The sequence below is a fragment of the Hyperolius riggenbachi genome, chromosome 9, assembly GCF_040937935.1.
Source record: "Hyperolius riggenbachi isolate aHypRig1 chromosome 9, aHypRig1.pri, whole genome shotgun sequence".
Taxonomy (NCBI): domain Eukaryota; kingdom Metazoa; phylum Chordata; class Amphibia; order Anura; family Hyperoliidae; genus Hyperolius; species Hyperolius riggenbachi.
Genome location: NC_090654.1, coordinates 9,644,720 through 9,665,843, shown reverse-complemented (window position 1 = coordinate 9,665,843; position 21,124 = coordinate 9,644,720). Strand labels below are relative to the sequence as shown.

At 44.3% G+C, this 21,124-nt stretch overlaps 1 protein-coding gene across 1 annotated transcript in view; it reads left to right on the top strand.

Moving 5' to 3' along the window:
• The window catches only part of CHL1 (cell adhesion molecule L1 like), a 444,338-nt gene that overhangs the window by 377,803 nt on the left and 45,411 nt on the right, over nt 1–21,124 (top strand). The window contains 8 exon segments of the mRNA XM_068251901.1: nt 7,348–7,456; nt 9,267–9,457; nt 12,102–12,224; nt 15,291–15,461; nt 15,737–15,851; nt 20,561–20,634; nt 20,637–20,693; nt 20,696–20,743. Coding sequence (XP_068108002.1) covers nt 7,348–7,456; nt 9,267–9,457; nt 12,102–12,224; nt 15,291–15,461; nt 15,737–15,851; nt 20,561–20,634; nt 20,637–20,693; nt 20,696–20,743 — 888 coding nt within the window.

Here is a 21,124-nt window from a genome sequence, read left to right as displayed (position 1 = left end):
ATCCCAGGAGCCATGACAGCCCACCAACAAACCACTCTGTTGGTGGGCAGAAAAGGAGGGGGGGGGGTGAATCACTTGTGTGCTGAGCTGGAAGCAGTTAAAGAGGAACTGCGGTCACAGGGGCTGCTTTTCTCTAGTTACTCCCCTGTGGGTCTCCCAGAATGCTCTGGGAGGAGTATTCTGCAAAGTTAATCATCAGTCATAGGTTAAAGGGGCACTATGGCGAAATTGTAAAATTTCAAATATGAGCAAACATAGACAAATAAGAAGTACATTTTTTCCAGAGTAAAATGAGCCATAAATGACTTTTCTCCTATGTTGCTGTCACTTACAGTAGGTAGTAGAAATCTGACAGAAGCGACAGGTTTTGGACTAGTCCATCTCTCCATAGGTGATTCTCAGCAAGGCTTTTATTCTTTATAAAGATATTCCCTAAAAAGGATTTAAACAATGATGCTGGCCAGCTTCCCTGCTCCCTACACAGTGAATGGCTGTTGCTCTGTCCAACTGCCAAAAAACTAAGTGCTTTTGAAAATAAATAAATCCCTGAGAATTCCCTTTGAAGAGATGGACTAGTCCAAAACCTGTCACTTCTGCAAGTGACAGCAACAAAGGAGAAAAGTAATTTATGGCTCATTTTACTCTGGAAAAAATGTACTTCTTATTTGTCTATGTTTGCTTTCACTATAGTGCCCCTTTAAACATGACTGTTTTACTGTTTGAGCGGGGCTAGTTGCAGACTTCTGGCAGCTCTTCTTCCACCAGATTGGGTTGTTTGGGTGTTATTAGAATGAGTTGAATAGCTGCGTCAGCGGCATGGCCAGGAAGCACCGCGCCCGCCTATATCATACTGCCATAGCGCCCAACTTTTTCAGATAAAAAAGAGGGACACTTAAGCCACACCCCACCACACCTCTAACCACACCCCCATCACACCCCTAGTCACGCATACCATAAAGATTTCGCAAGAAAAATATGTTGTTTTATAATTCAAACCACACTGGTCCTTTCAATCCTGCTTCATTTTCCTTCATATTAATGTTTGGAAACAAAATGGTGGTATGTTGATGTACACTTAAAAATGCCGTTCTGTATCACAAATTACCACTTAATAAAATGTTTTGAAAACAAAACAAGAACTATATCAATTTAAAGGATGGGAATGAAGTTTTGAGTCAATTACATGCATTTTTCAATAGAAAAATACATAAATTTACATAGAATTGTTCATCAGTCCTGAAAGAGGGACAAATGAGGAGGAAAAAGGGACAGAGGGACAGGGGTTCCAAAGAAGGACAGTTGGGAGCTATGGTTACTATCCCTGGCTCTGAAGAAGATCATAATTGCCCCGATTAAAATATATATTCACACAAGAAGTACCAGCGAACCACAGACCCCGGGGCATAAATACCAGGAAATGTTTAATGCTGAAATGTTTTCTCCATGTTGCTATATCAACACCAACACATGAAATAGGCTTGTGGAGACACGATTAGGCCAGGCTGAATCATTTCCCCGCACAACAACACATTAGAGTTCCTGCAGGTTTTCTAAAGACTCTAATAAAACGCCAGGCAGGACTTATTTCTGTTATTTGCTTAGGACAGAGCATAGAATATTTGTCAAGGTGTCACTACTCTGTGGGGCTCTCAGAGGGGCAACTTCCTGTCAGATTCCCGCCTTCCTGTCCTGAAGCAGTTTCGGATATTGCAGTAGGTTTGGCTGCCAACACACCATAGCTGAAGCCAGATCCCACAAGATGTAACGGCTGCCAGGTATGTCTGGGCACTGGAATCCACCTATAGTGCAGCAGCCACAAGCGTAGCTCCCAACTGTACCTTTCTCAGAGGGACAGTCCCTCTTTGGGAACCCTCTGTGCCTCTTTCTTCATCATTTGTCCCTCTTTCAGGACTCATGTAAAGATCTGTGCACATATATGGTGAATATCAGTGATGAGCAAAAATGCCAAGATTGTTTTCGGATTAATTTTCGCAAACATATTAGATTAGATTTTCGAGCGAAAATTCCATCAAAAATAAGTTACTTTTTGCGGTTTTCGCTGAAAACTAGTCACGGTAAATATATTGTTTTTCCACGTTCTCAATCAAAAATAGTTGTGGTAAAATATCATTTTTCTGCCTTTTTCTGGCTAAAATATAGATATATTTTGCAATTTTGCGGTTGAAAACACGATTTTTCAAGCAATTTTTGCAAAATTTTTCTCAAATCGAAAATAGGACTTTCCATGTGAAAATTACTTTGGCGAAAATTCATAAGAAATACTGGTAAATACTGGTTTGGGTCCCCAAACTCTTTGGGTCAAGGGCCGGAACATTGTACTTCAGACTGCTGGGGGCCTGAACACACATAAAATTATGTTGAAAAACATTACATTGAATCTAGGTATTGATTCCAGATACCTGGGCCCAAATCCCGATAGCTATCTGCGGATAGTTGGCTGGCAATCCGGATATCCGCGGATATCCGTCGGATATCCGACTATTGAGATACTGTAACTAAGTAGATGACGTCCAGGACATCATTGAGCCAATCAGAGGGCTCCCAGCAAAAGCCCTAGCAACCAATCACAGAGGGGAACCCTGGCCAGCCCCACCTGACCTCATTCAGCCAATCAGAGGGCTCCCAGCCTAAGCCGTGACACCCAATCACAGAAAGGAACCCTGGCCAGCCTCCCCTGTATAATGAGGGCTGCCATGATGAGAAATCTCGTCCTTGCTTGTGAACATGGCCGGATTTCTGGCAAGGCCACATAGGCCATGGCCTAGGTCACCAGGAAAGCAAGGGGCGGGCTGTGGGCAGCAGGATGGCATTAGCAGTTAGCGTGCTGAATATTTGACAGCCGGATCTGGCACTCAGGGGATGAAAGGGCTGCAAACAGGCACTAGTGTTCTCTGAGCCGCCTGTCACTCACCAAATGTGCCGCCCACCGAGGAGTTTACAATTGAATCCCTTCCATCATGTCACTAACTGTCCTCAGAGGACCCTACAATCTAATCCCTGCCATGTGGGGAGGGGGGGGGGGGGGAGTTTAGGGTGCTGTTGGTCCGGGGGCAGCTGGTCATAGTGGGCCTTGGGCGGCAAAAAGTTCAAATCCGGCCCTGCTTGTGAATGCTCACTGAGAGACATGCTCCAGTGCTGCTGGCCTAGCAAGTGTTGTATACAGTGATAAACCTAAAGCTGTTCAGTGATTAACCCCTTCACTGTCACTACCCTATTGTATTGTTAATTAGCTTGATTTCATTGTGTGACTGTCAGGAGTGTGTGCTGCAGGGCTACTGCAGGCAGCCGCTATGTGTCTGTGTGTGTGCTGTGCACAGACCAGGCCAGCTGCTGCCTGCTGGCCAGCTATTAGCTTTAGCTACAGAATAGGTTAGGTTAGGGAATAGGATTACTGTGTTATTGTGTACTTAGTACTGTAGTACTGCAGTCAGTGCTAGTAGTTGTTAGAGTAGTAGTACTACTGTGTTAGCTTACTACAGAAATGCTGTGCTGCTGAGCAGTGCCAGTGTGACAAGTAATGTCCTCTCCTCTGCTGTCTGACTGTCACTTGGCACATGGCACTTGGCACGTGGCCCTTGGCACTTGGCTTATGTAACGTGGCACTTGGCACTTTGCACGTGGCACTTTGCACGTTGAACTTTGAACGTGGCAGGTGGCACTTAGCACGTGTGCAAAGTGCCACTTGCAAAGTGCCACGTGCAAAGTGCCACATGCAGCGTGCAAAGTGCCACGTGCAAAGTGCCACATGCAGCGTGCAAAGTGTCATGTGCAAAGTGCCACCTGCTCCTGCTGCCTTTGCTGCTCTCACCGCCAAGGTGTCTGGGCTGAACACTGTCATGTCCCAGATGTGCGGTTGGACTTTGGACACAATGTGGGCTGCACGACCGCTGACTGGAACCTAGGCCTGATGTTAATTGACAGCCATTTTTTTTTGGGGGGGGGGGATTTTAAGTCCCCACATCATCAATTAGTGTTTCCCTTTAAAAAAATGAAGCTACATGCCTCATTTAAACTAAAAAAATGTTTTTAAAGCAATTTAAAGGCCACTTCCGGTTTTTCTATTCAGATATACGAATCCGCCTGGATACCCCGGATACTGGGGTCGGATATCCGACCCGGATCGGATATCTGGGTATCCAGATCCGAATCCAATCCGGATTTTGAAAAGGGGTATCCGAGCAGCACTGCTTTCGCATGCCAACTTATGCAGGGTCAAAAACCAATACTGCAAAGCGGTCGCCCTGCGGGAATAAGTTCATGCTACATTAGCACTATCCAGGAGCGCAATGGGGAGGCTTGACACCTCTCCACGAGAGAACATTTTCCAGCAAGTCTGTACCTAAACCATCTCTTCCTCAACACAGTTCATGTTTTCTGGATGTTGAATATACATTTTGAAGGTGAGGAGTGTAAGAACTTGTGTCAGTCTGATTCCTGTGAATTTCCAATGGCATAGCTCCCAACAGGCGTACATCAAAAAAGGGCGTCGGGAAAAAAGGGCGCGTGGTGTAAACGATAAGCAGTATTATCATTTATAGAAATATTGTGTAGAATTTCGTTTACAAATAGTGTTTTAAGAATTTATAAATCATTAAATAATGTGTATGAGATCGGCAATTCTTAAAACGTTAATCTTCCCTGTTTCTAAACTGAAACTTATATTTACGTTTGTTAAAAACCCTCCCTGTACCTATCCCTAACCCCTAGACCCCCTGTTGGTGCCTAAACCTAAGACCCCCCTGGTGGTGCCTAAACCTAAGACCCCTCTGTTGGTGCCTAAACCTAAGACCCCCCCTGTTGGTGCCTAAACCTAAGACCCCTCTGTTGGTGCCTAAACCTAAGACCCCCCTGGTGGTGCCTAAACCTAAGACCCCCCTGGTGGTGCCTAAACCTAAGACCCCTCTGTTGGTGCCTAAACCTAAGACCCCCCCTGTTGGTGCCTAAACCTAAGACCCCTCTGTTGGTGCCTAAACCTAAGACCCCCCCTGGTGGTGACTAAACCTAAGACCCCCCTGTTGGTGCCTAAACCTAAGACCCCCCCTGGTGGTGTCTAAACCTAAGACCCCCCTGTTGGTGCCTAAACCTAAGACCCCCCTGGTGGTGCCTAAACCTAAGACCCCCTATGGATAATAATGTTTTACAAACATTAATAAATAAAAAATGTAAATACAAAAATGTAAATATTTTTTTTGGGTGGATAATAATGTTTTAGAAATGTTTTAGAAATAGTGATTTAGTATCTTTATAAACGTTGTTCGTCACGGGCTCATTTTGTAAAGTTAAATCATCACAAGCACAGTTATAAAACCTTAAAAATCTCCGGGCGCCGTTTGTAAAACGTTAATAATCTCCGGCGCCTTTTTTTCCCTGTTCGGCGCCCGGTAAACGATATTTATAATGGGAGTGAATGGGGCGCCCTTTTTGTCCACTTGTCTCATGCGCCCAAATCTCCTGCTTCCCCCAACAGTCCCTCTTTGGGAACCCTGTCCCTCTTTCCTCCTCATTTGTCCCTCTTTCTATGTAAATATATATATTTGTCTACTGAAAATGTGATTGACTCTAAACTTTATCCACATCCTTTAAATTGAACCGGGATAGAAAGGACCAGTGTGGTTTGAATTATAAAACAACATATTTTTCTTATGAAATCTTTATGGTATGCGTGACTAAGGGTGTGACAGGGCGTGATCATGGGCGTGGGAGGGGCGTGGCTTAATTGTCCCTCTATCTCACCTTAAAAAGTTGGGAGATATTGTCCAATGGGCTGTGTCACGGACGGTTGCGGGGCCGCAGGCGCGTCCTGGAACCGCCCGTGAAGAAAAAGCGATCGCACTCGATTCCCTGCATCGATTGCGCTTCAAATCGATACAATCTGGGTTGAGTGTGTAGGGGCAGCTGAAGTCCTTTTCTTAGCAGAGAGAGAGCACCATCCTAAAGGCTGGATGGCTCTTTTGATATGCTAATGAGCCTGAGCCTAATCTGCCCCGGAGAGTCCCTGGCTTCAAGCTGTGCTGATGGCCCATCCATCAGGTATAAGGTGACAAGCACCATGGCAGAAGCAATCTAGTTGGGCTAAAAGCCAGACCCGCTGGCTCCCTCCCAGCAGGGGAGGTGACACCTAGCTGGCTGCCCCAAACTTCAAAGAGCCTTTGCCTGGGAATAACCTGAGTCTCATAGCATATCCATAACTTCCAAGATCTGTCATATTTCTGGGGTTCCTGAGATGGCAGCTTCGCCAAACGTGGGGGAAGTGTAGCATGAGCCCCGGTGCTGGTTCTGAGGAAGTTTCAGAACATTCTGAGGTAAGGACTGCCAGTGAGGCAGTTTGAAAGTGCCCTGATGATACCACAGGGGTCCCACCCCTCATGTCTGGTATCAGGGCGCTGGGTAAATCGAGACAGACCTGAAAATGTTAATAAATCTGCCCTGACCTGTACGGTTCTGTGAGATAAAGCCCATATATGGGTAGATATGATTTCTAGTCCCCAGGACAAGGGGAAGGCTCATCTCATCTTCTAAGGGGGTGTATGGCTCCCCGCCCTCACTCCCTCCTACTGAATCAGGGGCATAAGAATGGCAGAGGACCCAAACTCAGTGTCCTCCACCCTGGAACATCTTGAACTCATCAGGTGCCAGCTTGAGGATATGCTGGCATCCACCTGGTCTGAACTCTGATTGAAACCCAGAACTCTGATTTTTCCCACAAAAAGGACATCTTTCCAGGAACTAAGTATTTTGCTCCATTCTTTTATTTTTCATACTGGCTATTACTGTTTTACTAATTGGTGATTTTCATCATTGTCTGTATATATTAATTATTTATATTGCGTGAATAAACGACTTTCTCCAAGTCATTCACTGTCCGCTACCCTGCTTATCAGCACACAAAGAACTGATCCCGGGTCTCTGAAGATACGCTACTGTTTGTTTGTTGTTGGCTAGACAGAATACCGTGTGTTTAACCGTTTTATTTGCAGGACTAGTCAGTCAGTTAGTGGGCTCCACGGTCCCATGGTAACCGCGGTGGTGGCAGTTTACTCTGAACCAGTGGGTGAAGTTGTAATCACCCGTGTCTCACAGGCTCCCTTCTGAGTTGTCTGCGGCTAATTCTTAACGGTTCCTGCGCATTGACTGCGACCAGAGTTCGCACGATCTGTGCGCTGGCACCGTTTAGAAGGCTAATTGCGGTCAGCCACTAGGGCTCCTGTGACAGGCTGTGATAGAAAATAAGAATATATAAGTAGCAATGTATAGTTTGTTTGCCGATGATTTGCAATAAAAGAGATGTACCTGAAACGTTTTCCCTCCCTGTTTTATCTCTGGCAGTGGAGCAGCTGCCGACATTTACCGAGGTGACCACAGGAGAGCAGGTCGCCTTCCCTGTAGGAGAAGACTTTGCCATCCGATGTAAAGCCAAAGGAAACCCCACCCCTGAGTAAGTTGGAAGACCATGCATAGTGTACACTTTCTACCTACCACTGGCATAGGCAACATTAAGGTGGCCATTAACGATCCAATGTCTAGCCAATAATCGTTCGAGTGATCAGATAATTCTGATCGGAAGTGAAATATCGCAATACATCATTCACGACACCATTAACGAACCAATCCATGCTTCCTATCTATCACAACCGACAAGAAATTCCCAATTTTGGTTCGACAAAAATACAATCATACCACTGTTTTTATAATAATTTGTAATGGAATGTGCCCATCAACGGATATTATTTACAACCAATCCGATCAGATTTATCTGAATGCGCAAATGATTTTTTTTGCTAGAAATTGGATCGTTAGTGGCTGACTTGTAAATCCTTCATTTTCTGAAACTGACTGTTAAATCAGCTGCTTCTCTTCCTCTGTGCTTCAGTAGCTGAGCATTGAGTCATGCAACACAGGTAGTGGTTTTCTCACATAGAAAACTAGAACTAGACCAGCAGTTATATGGATAGTCCAGGCTGGAGTGAAGCTGTTAATCTGAGCACCGGCGGCATTATTGTAAAATTGGAGCCGCACTGACCGCAGTGTTAATTGCGGCTACCACAATGCTTTGGGTGCTGGTGGCGCATGGTGACTATTGGGACCAGGTTACCGGCACCTGTTAATTAGCGTATTCGGCAGCAGAAGCAACAGTTATACCAGCGGATATTGCTCCGGGGGTCAGTTAGAGTTAGGTATCTGTGTGTGTGTGTGGGTGGGGGGGGGGGCAGCTAAGGTTGGGCATCGAGGAGGGGTGATTAGCGTAGGCATTGGATGGGTTGGTTGGAGTTGGGCATCTGAGGGGTGGTGGTTAGGATTAGCAATCGATGGAGGGGGTCAGTTAGAGTGTAAGGCGTCGGGGTGGATGTTAGTGCTGGCATTGGTGAGGGTGGTTAGGCATTAATGGAGGGGGTCAGTTAGGGTTAGGCATTGACGGGGGTGGTGGTTAGCGTGGGCATTGGTGGGGGTGGTTAGGGTTAGGCGTCGATGGAGGAGGTCAGTTAGGGTAAAGCATCGATGTGGGGTGGTGGTTAGAGTGAGGCATCGGAGAGATGGTGGTTAGAGTTAGTCATTGATGAAGGGGGTCACCTAGGGTTGGGCATCAACAGGGTGGTGGTTAGCATAAGCATTGGTGAGGTTGGTTAGGGTTAGGCGTCAATGGAGGGGGTCAGTTAGGGTTAGGCAATGACAGGGGTGTTGGTTAGCGTGGGCATTGGAGACGTGGTGATTAAGGTTAGTCATCGATAAAGGGGGTCGGTTAGGGTTAGGCATTGACAGGCGTGGTAGTTAGCATAGGCTTAGGTTGGGGTGGTTAAGGTTAGGCATCGACAGGGGGGTCAGTTAAGGTTAGGCAATTGTAATGGCTTTTCCTGAAATTTAAGCCAAGCATAGTACGGTTATCAAAAGCTCTAGTCTCACATGCTGCAATGTATTGCTGTGTGACATCTTAGAACCACTCCCACTCTTGTCATATAAACACCATTTCCGATCAAATCTAAAGAAAGGGATTTTTGCTTTCAATTTCTACTTCCAACCAATTGTTAAATTCTATTCAAACATTTTTATCATCATTTCTTCAAAATTGAATACAAGTGTGTGGTACATTGGTTCGATGAGTCTAATTTATCATTCAAGCAAAAAAAAAAAAAAAATCAGAATCCTGGAATTGAAAAAAATATAAAATAGTCCCATGTATGGCCTTTAGTCTAGCATAGCCTTCCTCCAGTTGTCAGTGGTAACGAGCTTGTGGTGTTTTCGTTACACAGATACCAATGGACGAGGAATGGGCATGCGTACAACCCATTTAAGGACCCGGATGTCAGAACAGAGAAGGATTCCGGCACCTTCATCATCCACCACAATGGCAACATTCTATCGTACAACGGAACGTATCGCTGCTACGCGTTCAATAAGCTGGGAACAGCCATCTCTGAGGAGACCACTTTCGTGGTTCCAGGTAACTGGTTATCAGTAACAGGAGTTCTGCTTCTCCAGGAGCATGCTGGGTAATCTGTATATCTGTCATTAAGCGATGGGCTGGGATCTGTAGACTCGTCATTTCCGACAGCAGAAGTTTCTACGCTGCATTGTAGGGATATACAGAAGAATTACAGGAGAGGAAGCTCGCATGAATAAATGATAAATACAGCTACAGTAATATATTCATGGAGGTTCATTAATATGTAAAGAGCAGAGCTGTGTGTGTTATTGTTATGTACAACTTCACACAACAGCAGAGTCTAACCATGTCACTGACTGTCCTCAGTGGAGCTCACACTCTAATCCTACCATAGTCATAGTCTAATGTCCTACCATATTATTATTATGTATTTATACAGCACTGAAATCTTCTGCAGCACATTACAGAGTACATAGTCATGTCACTGACTGTCTTAAGAGGAGCTCACAATCTAATACCGGCTGTAGTCAAGTCCCTACCATATAGTTTAACTACTTCGGCCTCCTGGACGTACTTGCTACGCCCAGGAGGCCATGTGCGCGTCCGCTTGCTCCCGCAGCCGATCACGAGCATGCACGTGCGCTCCCGGCCCGCGGTTCGTTAGCCAGGCAATCACTGAATAGGGCTATGGTGCCCGATCACTGATTCCTCTCCCTCGCAGAAAAAGCGACAGCTTCTCTCGGAAGCTTCGCTTTTTCTGGCTGTTGCATGGGGGATGCGTCTCTCTAAGCGTACGTTACGCTTAAAGTGAACCAGAGACGAAGCACCCTCATGTATTTTACCATAGAAATCAGTGGGAACATTAGAGAAAACACCTACCCTGCCCTCTGTTTCATCCTCACTGCTAAAAGTGTCTGTTATCTAGCTGAGATAAGAATCCCGGACTGTGCATTGAGTCTGGCTTTGCTATAATGACTCAGCTATAATGATTTCTGAGCAAAGCCAGCAGGGGGCAGGCTTGGACTTGAAAAGACACAAAAGAACACAGTCTAAGCTATAATCTTTCTGTAGCAAAGCCAGCCGACTGCTTAGTCGGGATTCTTATCTTAGAGGTGATAACAGGCAAATTAAACAGAGAACAATGTAACAAAGAGCAGATTAGGTGTTTACTGTCATGTTCCCACTGATTTATAAGGTAAAATACATGAGGGTGCTTCATCTCTGGTTCTCTTTAAAGAGGAGCTATTAGGTATAAGGTCTCAGAGAAAATAAACACATATATCAGTAGCTAAATACTGGCTGTACTTACATTACATATGCATTTCACTGTCCACGTTTGGATTTCACAGAATTTGTATATAGTATATGCAGAGATAGATGCTCCTGACAGCTCATGGCAGGCTCCATGTTTTTCTGTCAAATGTGTCGTCATGTCCTGCCTGCTTCCTGATCACAGATAAGCTCCTACTTGAACAACACAGTGTGCAGTGAATATTAATGAGCCATGTGGCTAGGAACAATAGCTGACTCCTGCAGTGTACTCTGCCCGGATATTTATCAGTGCTACGCGCTGGACTGATTAGAAGCTCCTGTACCGTCTCATTAGCAGCCGAGGGGAGGGCCCCAGAATGCTTTGCAGTTTAGTATGCGGCTTGCGTCCTTATGGTTCTATAACAGACTTGCTGATAAGCACACATCAAAGGTAACTGAGATTTTTATCTTCACTAATTGCTTTATGGCTTCCTTCTAAACTGTTTAACACAGGAGAATAGAGGTTTAAATTAGCTTCTGCAGCCTGACAGTTACTCTTTAAGAGTGACGTCATGTAAACAAACTCATGGCCGCCATCTTGTGGCCAAAAAGTAAAACTACAACTAAAAGTGAAAAAATTAAAACTCAACACACATTTACATTATAAAAATACTGTTTACATCCCACCCTCCCAAAAATACCCACATAAAATGTTTAATACATAAAAAAAAAAAAAATTACAATAAAAAAACTAAACTTTTTAAATATCAATGTAAAGATGAAATATTTCAATATTTTTTTTATTTTAAACTTGTAAACAGCGATAGATGCAAAACGGAAAAAATGCACCTTTATTTCCAAATAAAATATTGTCGCCATACATTGTGATAGGGACATAATTTTAACGGTGTAATACCCGGGACATATGGGCAAATACAATACGTGAGTTTTAATTATGGAGGCATGTATTATTTTAAAACTATAATGGCTGAAAACTGAGAAATAATGCATTTTTTCCGTTTTTTTCTTATTCTTCCTGTTAAAATACATTTACAGTAAAGTGGCTCTTAGCAAAATGTACCCCCCAAAGAAAGCCTAATTGGTGGTGGAAAAAACAAGATATAGATCAGTTCATTGTGATTAGTAGTGATAAAGTTATAGGCTAATGAATGGGAGGTGAACATTGCTCGGATGCATAAAGTGAAAACGACTGAAGGCTGAAGTGGTTAAGGTCAATTTTGGATTTTAAAAGAAAACAATGATTATTAGTATGTTTTTTTGGAATGTGGGAGGAAAGGTACGGTACATAAACATGTGGAGAACATACAAACTCCATGAAGATTTTATGACTGAATTTGAATTATAGTCATTACAGAGGAGGAGACTCTATATTTCTGTAAACACTCTTCTGTTTGTGTTTTTGATGAACATATGAAGCTTTGTTCTGCAGGAGATCCCTCCTTTCCCAGAGAAGAGATCCCACCCCTGGAGTTAGAGGAAGGAGACCCGGCTGTCCTCAGCTGTGACCCGCCTCCTGGTATCCCACCGGTCTCTATCCTCTGGATGACACCAGGTAAAAGCGTATAGTAATCGTAGAACTCTTCTTCAGAGGAATGTACATTATGTTATTTCCTAATGACCAATTATAAGGCACTCTGAAGTAAACCAAGGCAGTATAAAGCTGAGCATTCGGTGTTAAAGAACAGAGTTAGAGAAAAAGTTGCAATGCAATAGGTCTTTTCATTCTGGAGATATGATACGAATGATACGGCTGTTCCTAAGAGTGTCAGGAGTAAGTCTCCTAGTGTCAGTAAGCAGTCCATCCCCTTGGACCTTTCAAACCTCCAGATTGGTCCTTTAATGTGCCGGCACTGACCAATAGGGACCTTACTCTGAGTTCTATTTGAGTCCCCAGGAAGAGAAGCGCTATAAAAAATATTATTGTTATGGTTATTGTTATTTACGACTGCTGAAACCTCTGGATCCGGTGAAGATTTATGTTGACCAAAGTTACTCTGGGTCATTTTAAAGGCGATAAATTTTCTTCTGGGACCTCCGATAGCTTCAACTCAACTCTACTACATATGCAAGGGTTACAGTCCGCTCAAGATTCTTCAGACAGTAAATGTAGACATGCCTCACCACTTCTTGGCAGGGAGTCGAGAGTAACTCGATTTGCGGACCTCAGAGGATGACCTTCTCTCTTCTGGATTATAACATATTATATTTAAGATGAATGAAAGCACAATAGTTGTGGTGCTCAATGTGGCCACTAGTATGTCTTCACTGATCTAGAGAAGAGGTAATTGTTACAACTATCTAGTTATTCCATAACCAACTGAGGACCAGTCTTCCACATGCAGCAACTCAGTGATCCCATTTCTGATATAGCTCCTTGAGTTAAAGAGGAACTGTAACCAAGGATTAGGCCCGGTTCACATTAGCGGTGGCCATCCGGAATCGCCGTGCCGGAGCTGGACCGCTTGCAGAACGGACGGAACGGACGCACGGCATAGCAATGAAAGCCTATGCGTCCGTTCACATGCGTCCGTTCTGCCGGACCGGAGCCGGACCGGATCCGGGCCGGATCCGGACTCCGGCGTCCGTTCCAACATGCGCTATTTTTTGGTCCGGCTCCTCCGGCAGCCGTATCCGGAGCGGAGCCGGACTGCACCATCCGGCCAATACAAAGCAATGAGAGCCGGAGAGCGCACAACACACTGGCTACAAAAACCGGACGTTCTACCCCACTTCCTATGCATTTTGGATGGGGACCACATGGGCCCAGCGAAGAGTGGGGCAGCAGCGATTTCATGCTGGAGCTCTTTTTGCCAGCAACATGTCTGATATGTCTGAAGGAGGCGAACAACAGAGAGAATTCCCAGGTTTACGAGTAAAAAATGCCTGGATCCATGGTCCCAACTGCAGTCTCTGTATCCACGGATGGTCTCCACACGTCCACTTGTCTCCAACAATGACCCCAGACCCTTCTGCTGACCTCCCAGACCCCAGGTATTTACAGGATGTGTATCTCCTTAAGAAACCGGATCCGGACCGCAACCGTGTTCACACCGCACGGAAACCGGATGCAAACGGACCGGATCCGGATAGGAACCGTACGGATCAGGTCCGGTCCGGATACGGTGCGGTCCGGACATCCGGTGCGGTTTTTACTAAACCGCAAGTGTGAACGGGGCCTAAAACTTCATCCCAATCAGTAGCTGATACCCCCTTTCCCAAGAAAAATCTATTCCTTTTCTCTAAAAGTTCATCAGGGATATCTGTAGGGCTGATATTGTGGAGAAATCCCTCCCACAGTGTGATGTCATCACCTAGGTCCTGACAGTTTACTGTTTCTTTAAGTTGGCAAACCATTCTCAATTCTTACATCTGCTTCCTCCCAAGAGTAATGCACTCACCAAGCATTCTGCCCAACCCCCACCCAAGCATTCTGCCCAACCCCCACCCCCAGGAATGGGATCTGTTATGAAAGGCATCTCTATGGTTGTGCAGCATCTGTCATTATCAAGGCTTACTACCATCACTAGTTAGACAGATTTTACAGACGGTACCTCAGTGGCTGCACATGTCCGGGTACCAGGCCAGGAAGACACTGATGGATCAGGTCCATCACCTCCTGGTTTGGTGAGAAAATGTTGTGATAACATCAGTTGTTCCATTAGAGTGAAGCAGATGTTTTGGGTGCAGGCATTGGCAGGTGTGTTTACTTCCAAGTTACAAAATATTCAGCTTAAGAATGAACCTGCAGTCTCTCTCTCTCTCGTTCATTAACCAAGGACTACCTGTATTACCCTGGGGCTTGTGTACATCTCATCTGTATGCGCACACATGGAGCTGACATTTTTCTGATTTTTATCTCAGTGGTATTTTAACGCTTTTAGCACAAGGACCTGTCTGCCCTCTCATAGACGTTAATTGCCTTTCAACGAGCGGCTTTGCTTTGCTGATCTCTTCTCCTCCATGAGGCAGCAGTGATTGGCGTTCGGAGAAGTCCTGCTCCAGGCTGTTAAAAGGAGTTCTTTTAGGTTTTGATGCCTTTAAAGTAAATGTGAACTGAAAAAAACAGATACTCATCTAAGGAGAGGGAAGGCTCTGTGTCCTGTAGGGCCTTCCAGCTTCTCTCCCGGTACCTGCATACCTGTGCTGCCACCCCCGGGAGCAGTATGCCACCGATTGTTCAAATACTGCTCTATGCCACCACGGGAAGCTTCGAAAGTCTTCAGAAGCCTGAGTGCTCCCAAAGACAAACAGCCCCGAACTGCGCTGGCACAAGCACGCTCTCTCCTGCGCTCACGCATGCGCAGTATGGAGTCGCCCGTCTTTGGGAGCACTCGGGCTCCAGAAGACTTTTGAAGCATCCTGTAGATTGGAACAGCGTCACAGTGCTTGAACGCGGGGAATGGGAGAGGAGAGGGAAGGCTCTATTGGACCCAGAGCCTTTCCTCTCCATTGTTTGTTTTTCTTGGTTTTTTTTATTAATATTATTTTTTATTGACATTAGCTTTAAATGTATGCATTTATTGTTGGTCACACAGTTTATCTCTATGTATGAAGCGTATTTATCATTGCATATGAAACATAATGCTCAGTATGTACTAAGGTGGTGATTTTATTCCAGATCTGAACCACATCCCTCAGAACAGTCGCGTGTCGGCCGGACTGGATGGAAAGCTGTATTTTGCGCACGTGATTCGGATGGACAGTTTGCAGAACTACACCTGCGTGGCTGCGTTTCCCAGGATCCGGCACATGGCACAGAAGACGCCCATGACGCTCAAAGTCAACTACAGTAAGAAAAGCTTTATAATATTGCTTTGGGAGATCCGTTCATGCAATAACCCCAATCTCTCCAACCTATAGGGGTGCGGCTCACGCTACAGCAGGTTGGTGACTTATAAAACTATTAATATTATTAATAAAAATGTTATTTAAAATATTAATAGTGTCTCCTGAGCCCTGATCTGTTTTTACTCCACTCTATACTCACTTGATTGAAGGCCGTCAGTGAAGTGTGCTTTACACATGGTAGATAATGACATACTTAACTAATCTTCATATTTTTAGGTACATCAATCAAAAATCGAGCTCCAAAAATACTAACGACTCAAGGAGGTGGGGATAATCCGATCGTCGTGCTGAAGGGGGAGACTCTGCTGCTGGAGTGCATTGCTGAAGGATTGTGAGTTTCTCCATCTTCGTATTGTCCTAAAACCTCCGTACAGTAAATGTATATTCTACGCCGTCAACATCGGACGCCCAGTAGACTGCTAATGTCATCTGGTAGTCCAGAACTTTTACTTCATCTGAAATATTAAAGACCCACCCCAGACACAAACGTATTCCCAGATTTCAATAAAACCCTTTTTTGAGAGTAAAAAAAAAAACGTATTCCCAGATCTGACTTAATGGTCGTAAATCCATCCTGAATTCTGACTTCTTTCAAGTTTTTGGGAAAGTTGGAATTAATTTTTTTAGTGTGATTTCAATTAAATAATAATTGTATTTGTTAAGAATTACAAAAGAATCAGTTATTTATAATACAGGTGAAACTCTAAAAATTAGAATATCATGCAAAAGTCCATTTGTTTCAGTCATTCAACTTAAAGGGGAACTGAAGAGAGAGTTATATGGAGGCTGCCATGTTTATTTCCTTTAAAGCAATACCAGTTGCCTGGCAGCTCTGCTGATCCTCTGCCCCTAATACTATTAGCCATAGCCCCTGAACAAGCATGCAGCAGATCAGGTGTTTCAGACTTTAAAGTCAGATCCGACAACACTAGCTGCATGCTTGTTTCTGGTGTTATTCAGATACTACTGCAGAGAAATAGACCAGCAGGGCTGCCAGGCAACTGGTATTGATTAAAAGGAAATAAATATGGCAGCCTCCGTATACCTCTCTCTTCAGTTCCCCTTTAAAAGGTGACACTAATCTATGAACTAGGAACCCTTTGCAGCTGTTTGGGATGAATTAGCTGATTAGAGTCGGACACTTTAGTGCACACCAGAGCGGTTCTGCCGCGGTTTGCGATCCGCTTGCGGGTGCGGATCCGCTAGGGTAATGTATTTCAATGGGCTGGTGCACACCAGAGCGGGAGGCGTTTTGCAGAAACGCATACTCCCGGGCTGCTGCAGATTTTGGATTGCGGATGCGTTTCTGCCTCAATGTTAAGTATAGGAAAAACGCAAACCGCTCTAAAAAACGGCACTTCAGAGCGGTTTGCCAGGCGTTTTTTGTTACAGTAGCTGTTCAGTAACAGCTTTACTGTAACAATATATGAAATCCACTACACCAAAAACGCTTCACAAAACCGCAAAACGCTAGCTGAAACGCTACAGAAAAATAACAAAAAGCGTTTCAAAATCTGCTAGCATTTTGTGGATCTGCTAGCGTTTTTTGGTGTGCACCAGGCCTTTGAGCTGAGAGTATTTAACCTTTTCACAATAGTCTAATGGGCTGAGATTTTGGGGTCCTCATAAGCTGTAAGCCATAATCATCAACATTATAACAAATAAAGGATTGAACTATCTCGCTATGCATGTCATGAGTTTATTTCATAGATTAGTTGCACATTTTAAGTTGAATGACTGAAATAAATGGACTTTAGCACAACATTCTAATTGTTCAAGTTTCACCTGTATATTGTAACCTTATCTGAGCATATTATTTCATTAGTTCTTTTTGTGTAAGTGTTATACAGTATGCCATATTGAATAATATTGTTGAGTTAGCATAGTTGCCAAAGTCATTTTTGCATTGAAAACACTACTTTTGATTTCAAAAATATATTTGTGAAAATACAATGTGATGTGACTGCAAAAGAAAAAAAGAAGTAACGCGAAAATTCTAATTTTCATTCTCGAAAATAAGTACCATAATCAAAATGGGTACTTTTCCGTTAGCCGAGAGCCTCCGGCAGGTGGCGCTAATTACATTAAAAGTTAACATTAACACAAAAGTGTTAATGTAACCGCTTGTTGGCTGGTGGCGCTAATTACATGAATTCTTGGCGTCACTTAAAATGTTAATGTCACCGGATGTATAGTGTTTGAAGTGGCCGGCTCGCTGCGGCCAAATGTATATTAAAAAGTGAGTTAATTGAATGAGAAATAAGCCGGCGGCAATGTAACCGAGGAAGCCGCCGGCTTCATCTCTCGCTCTCCTCCCCCCTTGCCTTCTCTTCTATACAACACTGGCAGCCCTGGACACACACACACACACACACACAAGCGTGTTCCCTCAAAGCCGTTCGTCGCGGCAGGGAATCCTGCTTGTGTTATTGCGACGAACGACTCTGGGGGGAGACGAGTGTCACGAGTGGCCCCCTCCTCCCCCCCCCCCCCCCCCACCCCCCCCCCAGGGCTGCCAGTGTTGTATAGAAGAGAAGGCAAGGGGGGAGGAGAGCGAGAGATGAAGCCGGCGGCTTCCTCGGTTACATTGCCGCCGGCTTATTTCTCATTCAATTAACTCACTTTTTAATATACATTTGGCCACAGCAAGCCGGCCACTTCAAACACTATACATCCGGTGACATTAACATTTTAAGTGACGCCAAGTATTCATGTAATTGGCGCCACCTGCCGACAAGCGGTTACATTAACACTTTTGTGTTAATGTTAACTTTTAATATTATTAGCGCCACCTGCCGGATGCGCTCGGCTAACCGAAAAGTAGTTCGAAATGTGCGAAAAATAAACAGGTACAATACTACTTTAAAGATAATTTTAAAAAGGCACAGCATACAGTAAGCTATATATCAGTGCAAATGATTTTTCAAATGCATTTTTTTTTTTTTTGCTGGAAAATGTAATTCTTTAATAGATTTGCAAAAAAAAATGCTGTGAAAAGAATATTGGAATTTTTGCTCATCACTGATGAATATCACAAATAACCAGGGGCGTAACTATAAATCACAGGGCCCCCCAGCTAAACTTTGAGGGGCTCCCCAATGTTTACACCCCTTCCCTTACCTCCCCTTGTGGCCCTCACAACCTGGGGAGCCCATCTTACAAGTGTGCCCCTCATGATCTTCACACCCCTAACAAGTAGCCACAGAAGCACCTGATCTGAAGAATGGGCCCCATTATTGGAGAGAGTGAAGTAGTAGTAGTTGGGGCCCCCGTTACAGCTCCGGGCCCCTCTGGGGTGGCAGGTACTGCCCCCCCCCCCCCGTAGTTACACCCCTGCAAATAATTTTGCGATTATTAAAACTGCACAAATAATTTATTTTGTTTGGCAAATCCTGGAATCAGGAAGTCGGAATTCTGATTGTAAATTTTGCCTTTACCGATTCCAGCTCGAGCACTGTACGTAAAGGTGACCATACACTTATAGATTTGCAGCAGATTCGACCATCAAATAGATTTCTGTCAGATGCCTGTCAGGTTGAATCTTTCGGGAATCTATCTGATGTGTGCCACACACTAGGAACAGAAATCGATCGAAATGCATTATTGGACCATTAGATCCAACGCAACTCTGTGTGGGCCATCGATCTGCTGTCAGCAGCACATCGACCTAGATCTTCTATCCTGTCAGATAGATCAAATCGATCGAATTCAGCTACAAATCGATCGAATGGGGAATTTGATAGAATCGATTTCTACACAAACAATTCTATTGAATCGATTGATTGATCGATGGCTGAATCGACCACTGTATGGGCCCCTTAATGTCGGCACTAGCAAAAGTAGTGAATAGAGAAGGTCCGTGAGATGCTAATAATTGTAGCTTGCATGCAAATAGCATACAACTTGGAATTGGGCCAATCAAAATCACCAGGAGTGAATTTGATTGGTTTATTTCAAAGCTATATTACAATGTGCATTCATTTGCATGCGAGCTAGAACAATGAACATGATTGACCGATCTGGAGCACAATGAAGGATGTTTGTCTAAAAATGCTCTACGCCCATGGGGATTGCTGTTAGGAAGCGTTATAGTATCAGCCCTTATAAAACAGTGATGAATCAAGTCTTAGGCCCGGTGCACACCAAAACCCGCTAGCAGATCCGCAAAATGCTAGCAGATTTGAAACGCTTTTTCTTCTTTTTCTGTAGCGTTTCAGCTAGCATTTTGCGGTTTTGTGAAGCGTTTTTGGTGTAGTAGATTTCATGTATTGTTACAGTAAAGCTGTTACTGAACAGCTACTGTAATAAAAAACGCTGGCAAACCGCTCTGAAGTGCCGTTTTCAGAGCGGTTTGCGTTTTTCCTATACTTAACATTGAGCAGAAACGCCTCCGCAATCCAAAATCTGCAGCAGCCCGGAGTATGCGTTTCTGCAAAACGCCTCCCGCTCTGGTGTGCACCAGCCCATTGAAATACATTACCCTAGCGGATCCGCAGCCGCAAGCGGATCGCAACCGCAGCCGACCGCTCTGGTGTGCACTAGGCCTTAAAGAGGACCTGTAACCCAGGTTTTAGCTTCATCACAATCAGTAACTGATACCCCCTTTCCAGGAGAAGGTATTTTTCCTTTTCTCATCAGGCGGGGGGGGGGGGGGGGGGGGGGGTCTGTATGGCTGATATTGTGTGAAACCCCTCCCACAGTGTGATGTCATGACCATGGTGCTGACAGTTTCCTGTCTGTGAACTTCGTTGCATTATGGGAAATGATGGCTTTTTCAAACTGCCAAGCAAGCAATATCTTCCTCTGTGCATTGAACTCTCCGTAACAAACATTCCGTACAGCTCCCTGGCAGAACTTAAGATGTCACCATCAGTGATAAATCTCAGAATGTAAATGAGGGAGAGGAAAGATATTACAATGGACAACACTGACTAAACCATCTATAAATTAAAAATTGTAAAAAAATAAGCAATTTTAATCAATGTTAATTTCACTACAGTTCCTCTTTATAGTGGTTCTTTATGGATTATTTTTCCCTAGACCGACACCCACCATCCTCTGGAGGAAAGACGGAGGTAATTCTGTGAAATATCGGGCCACCATAGAGGGTTATGGAAAATCCTGAAGATTAAGGATGTGACAGAAGAGGATCATGGGACATATCACTGTGAGGCACCAATCAGATGGACTCCTCCCAGCGCACCTTTCATGTCCACGTAGAAGGTATTCCGTTTATTACAAGTATTCACTTTCACCCGAGTTTACAATTTTGATCCCACTGATCAGAACAAGGGAAATGCTCACATTTTACCAACTTGTACCTATTGATATGGATCAGATTTTGTTCTGGAATGGAATATTGATCAGACTGCTGCTAGCTTTGTACCATTAGGTGCAATAAACATCAATGGGAATGTCTCACACACACCCTGTACTCAGTGCGATGGAGAATGGATTTATCGCTTAAAGGACACCCGAGAGGAAATAAACGAATGAATTAAACAATTGTATCTATCTTCCTTCTCCTAAAATTACTTTTTGAGATATTCCACAGTTTTATTTATGTTTAAAGAAAACCTGTAACGAAGAAAACCTCCCCTGGGG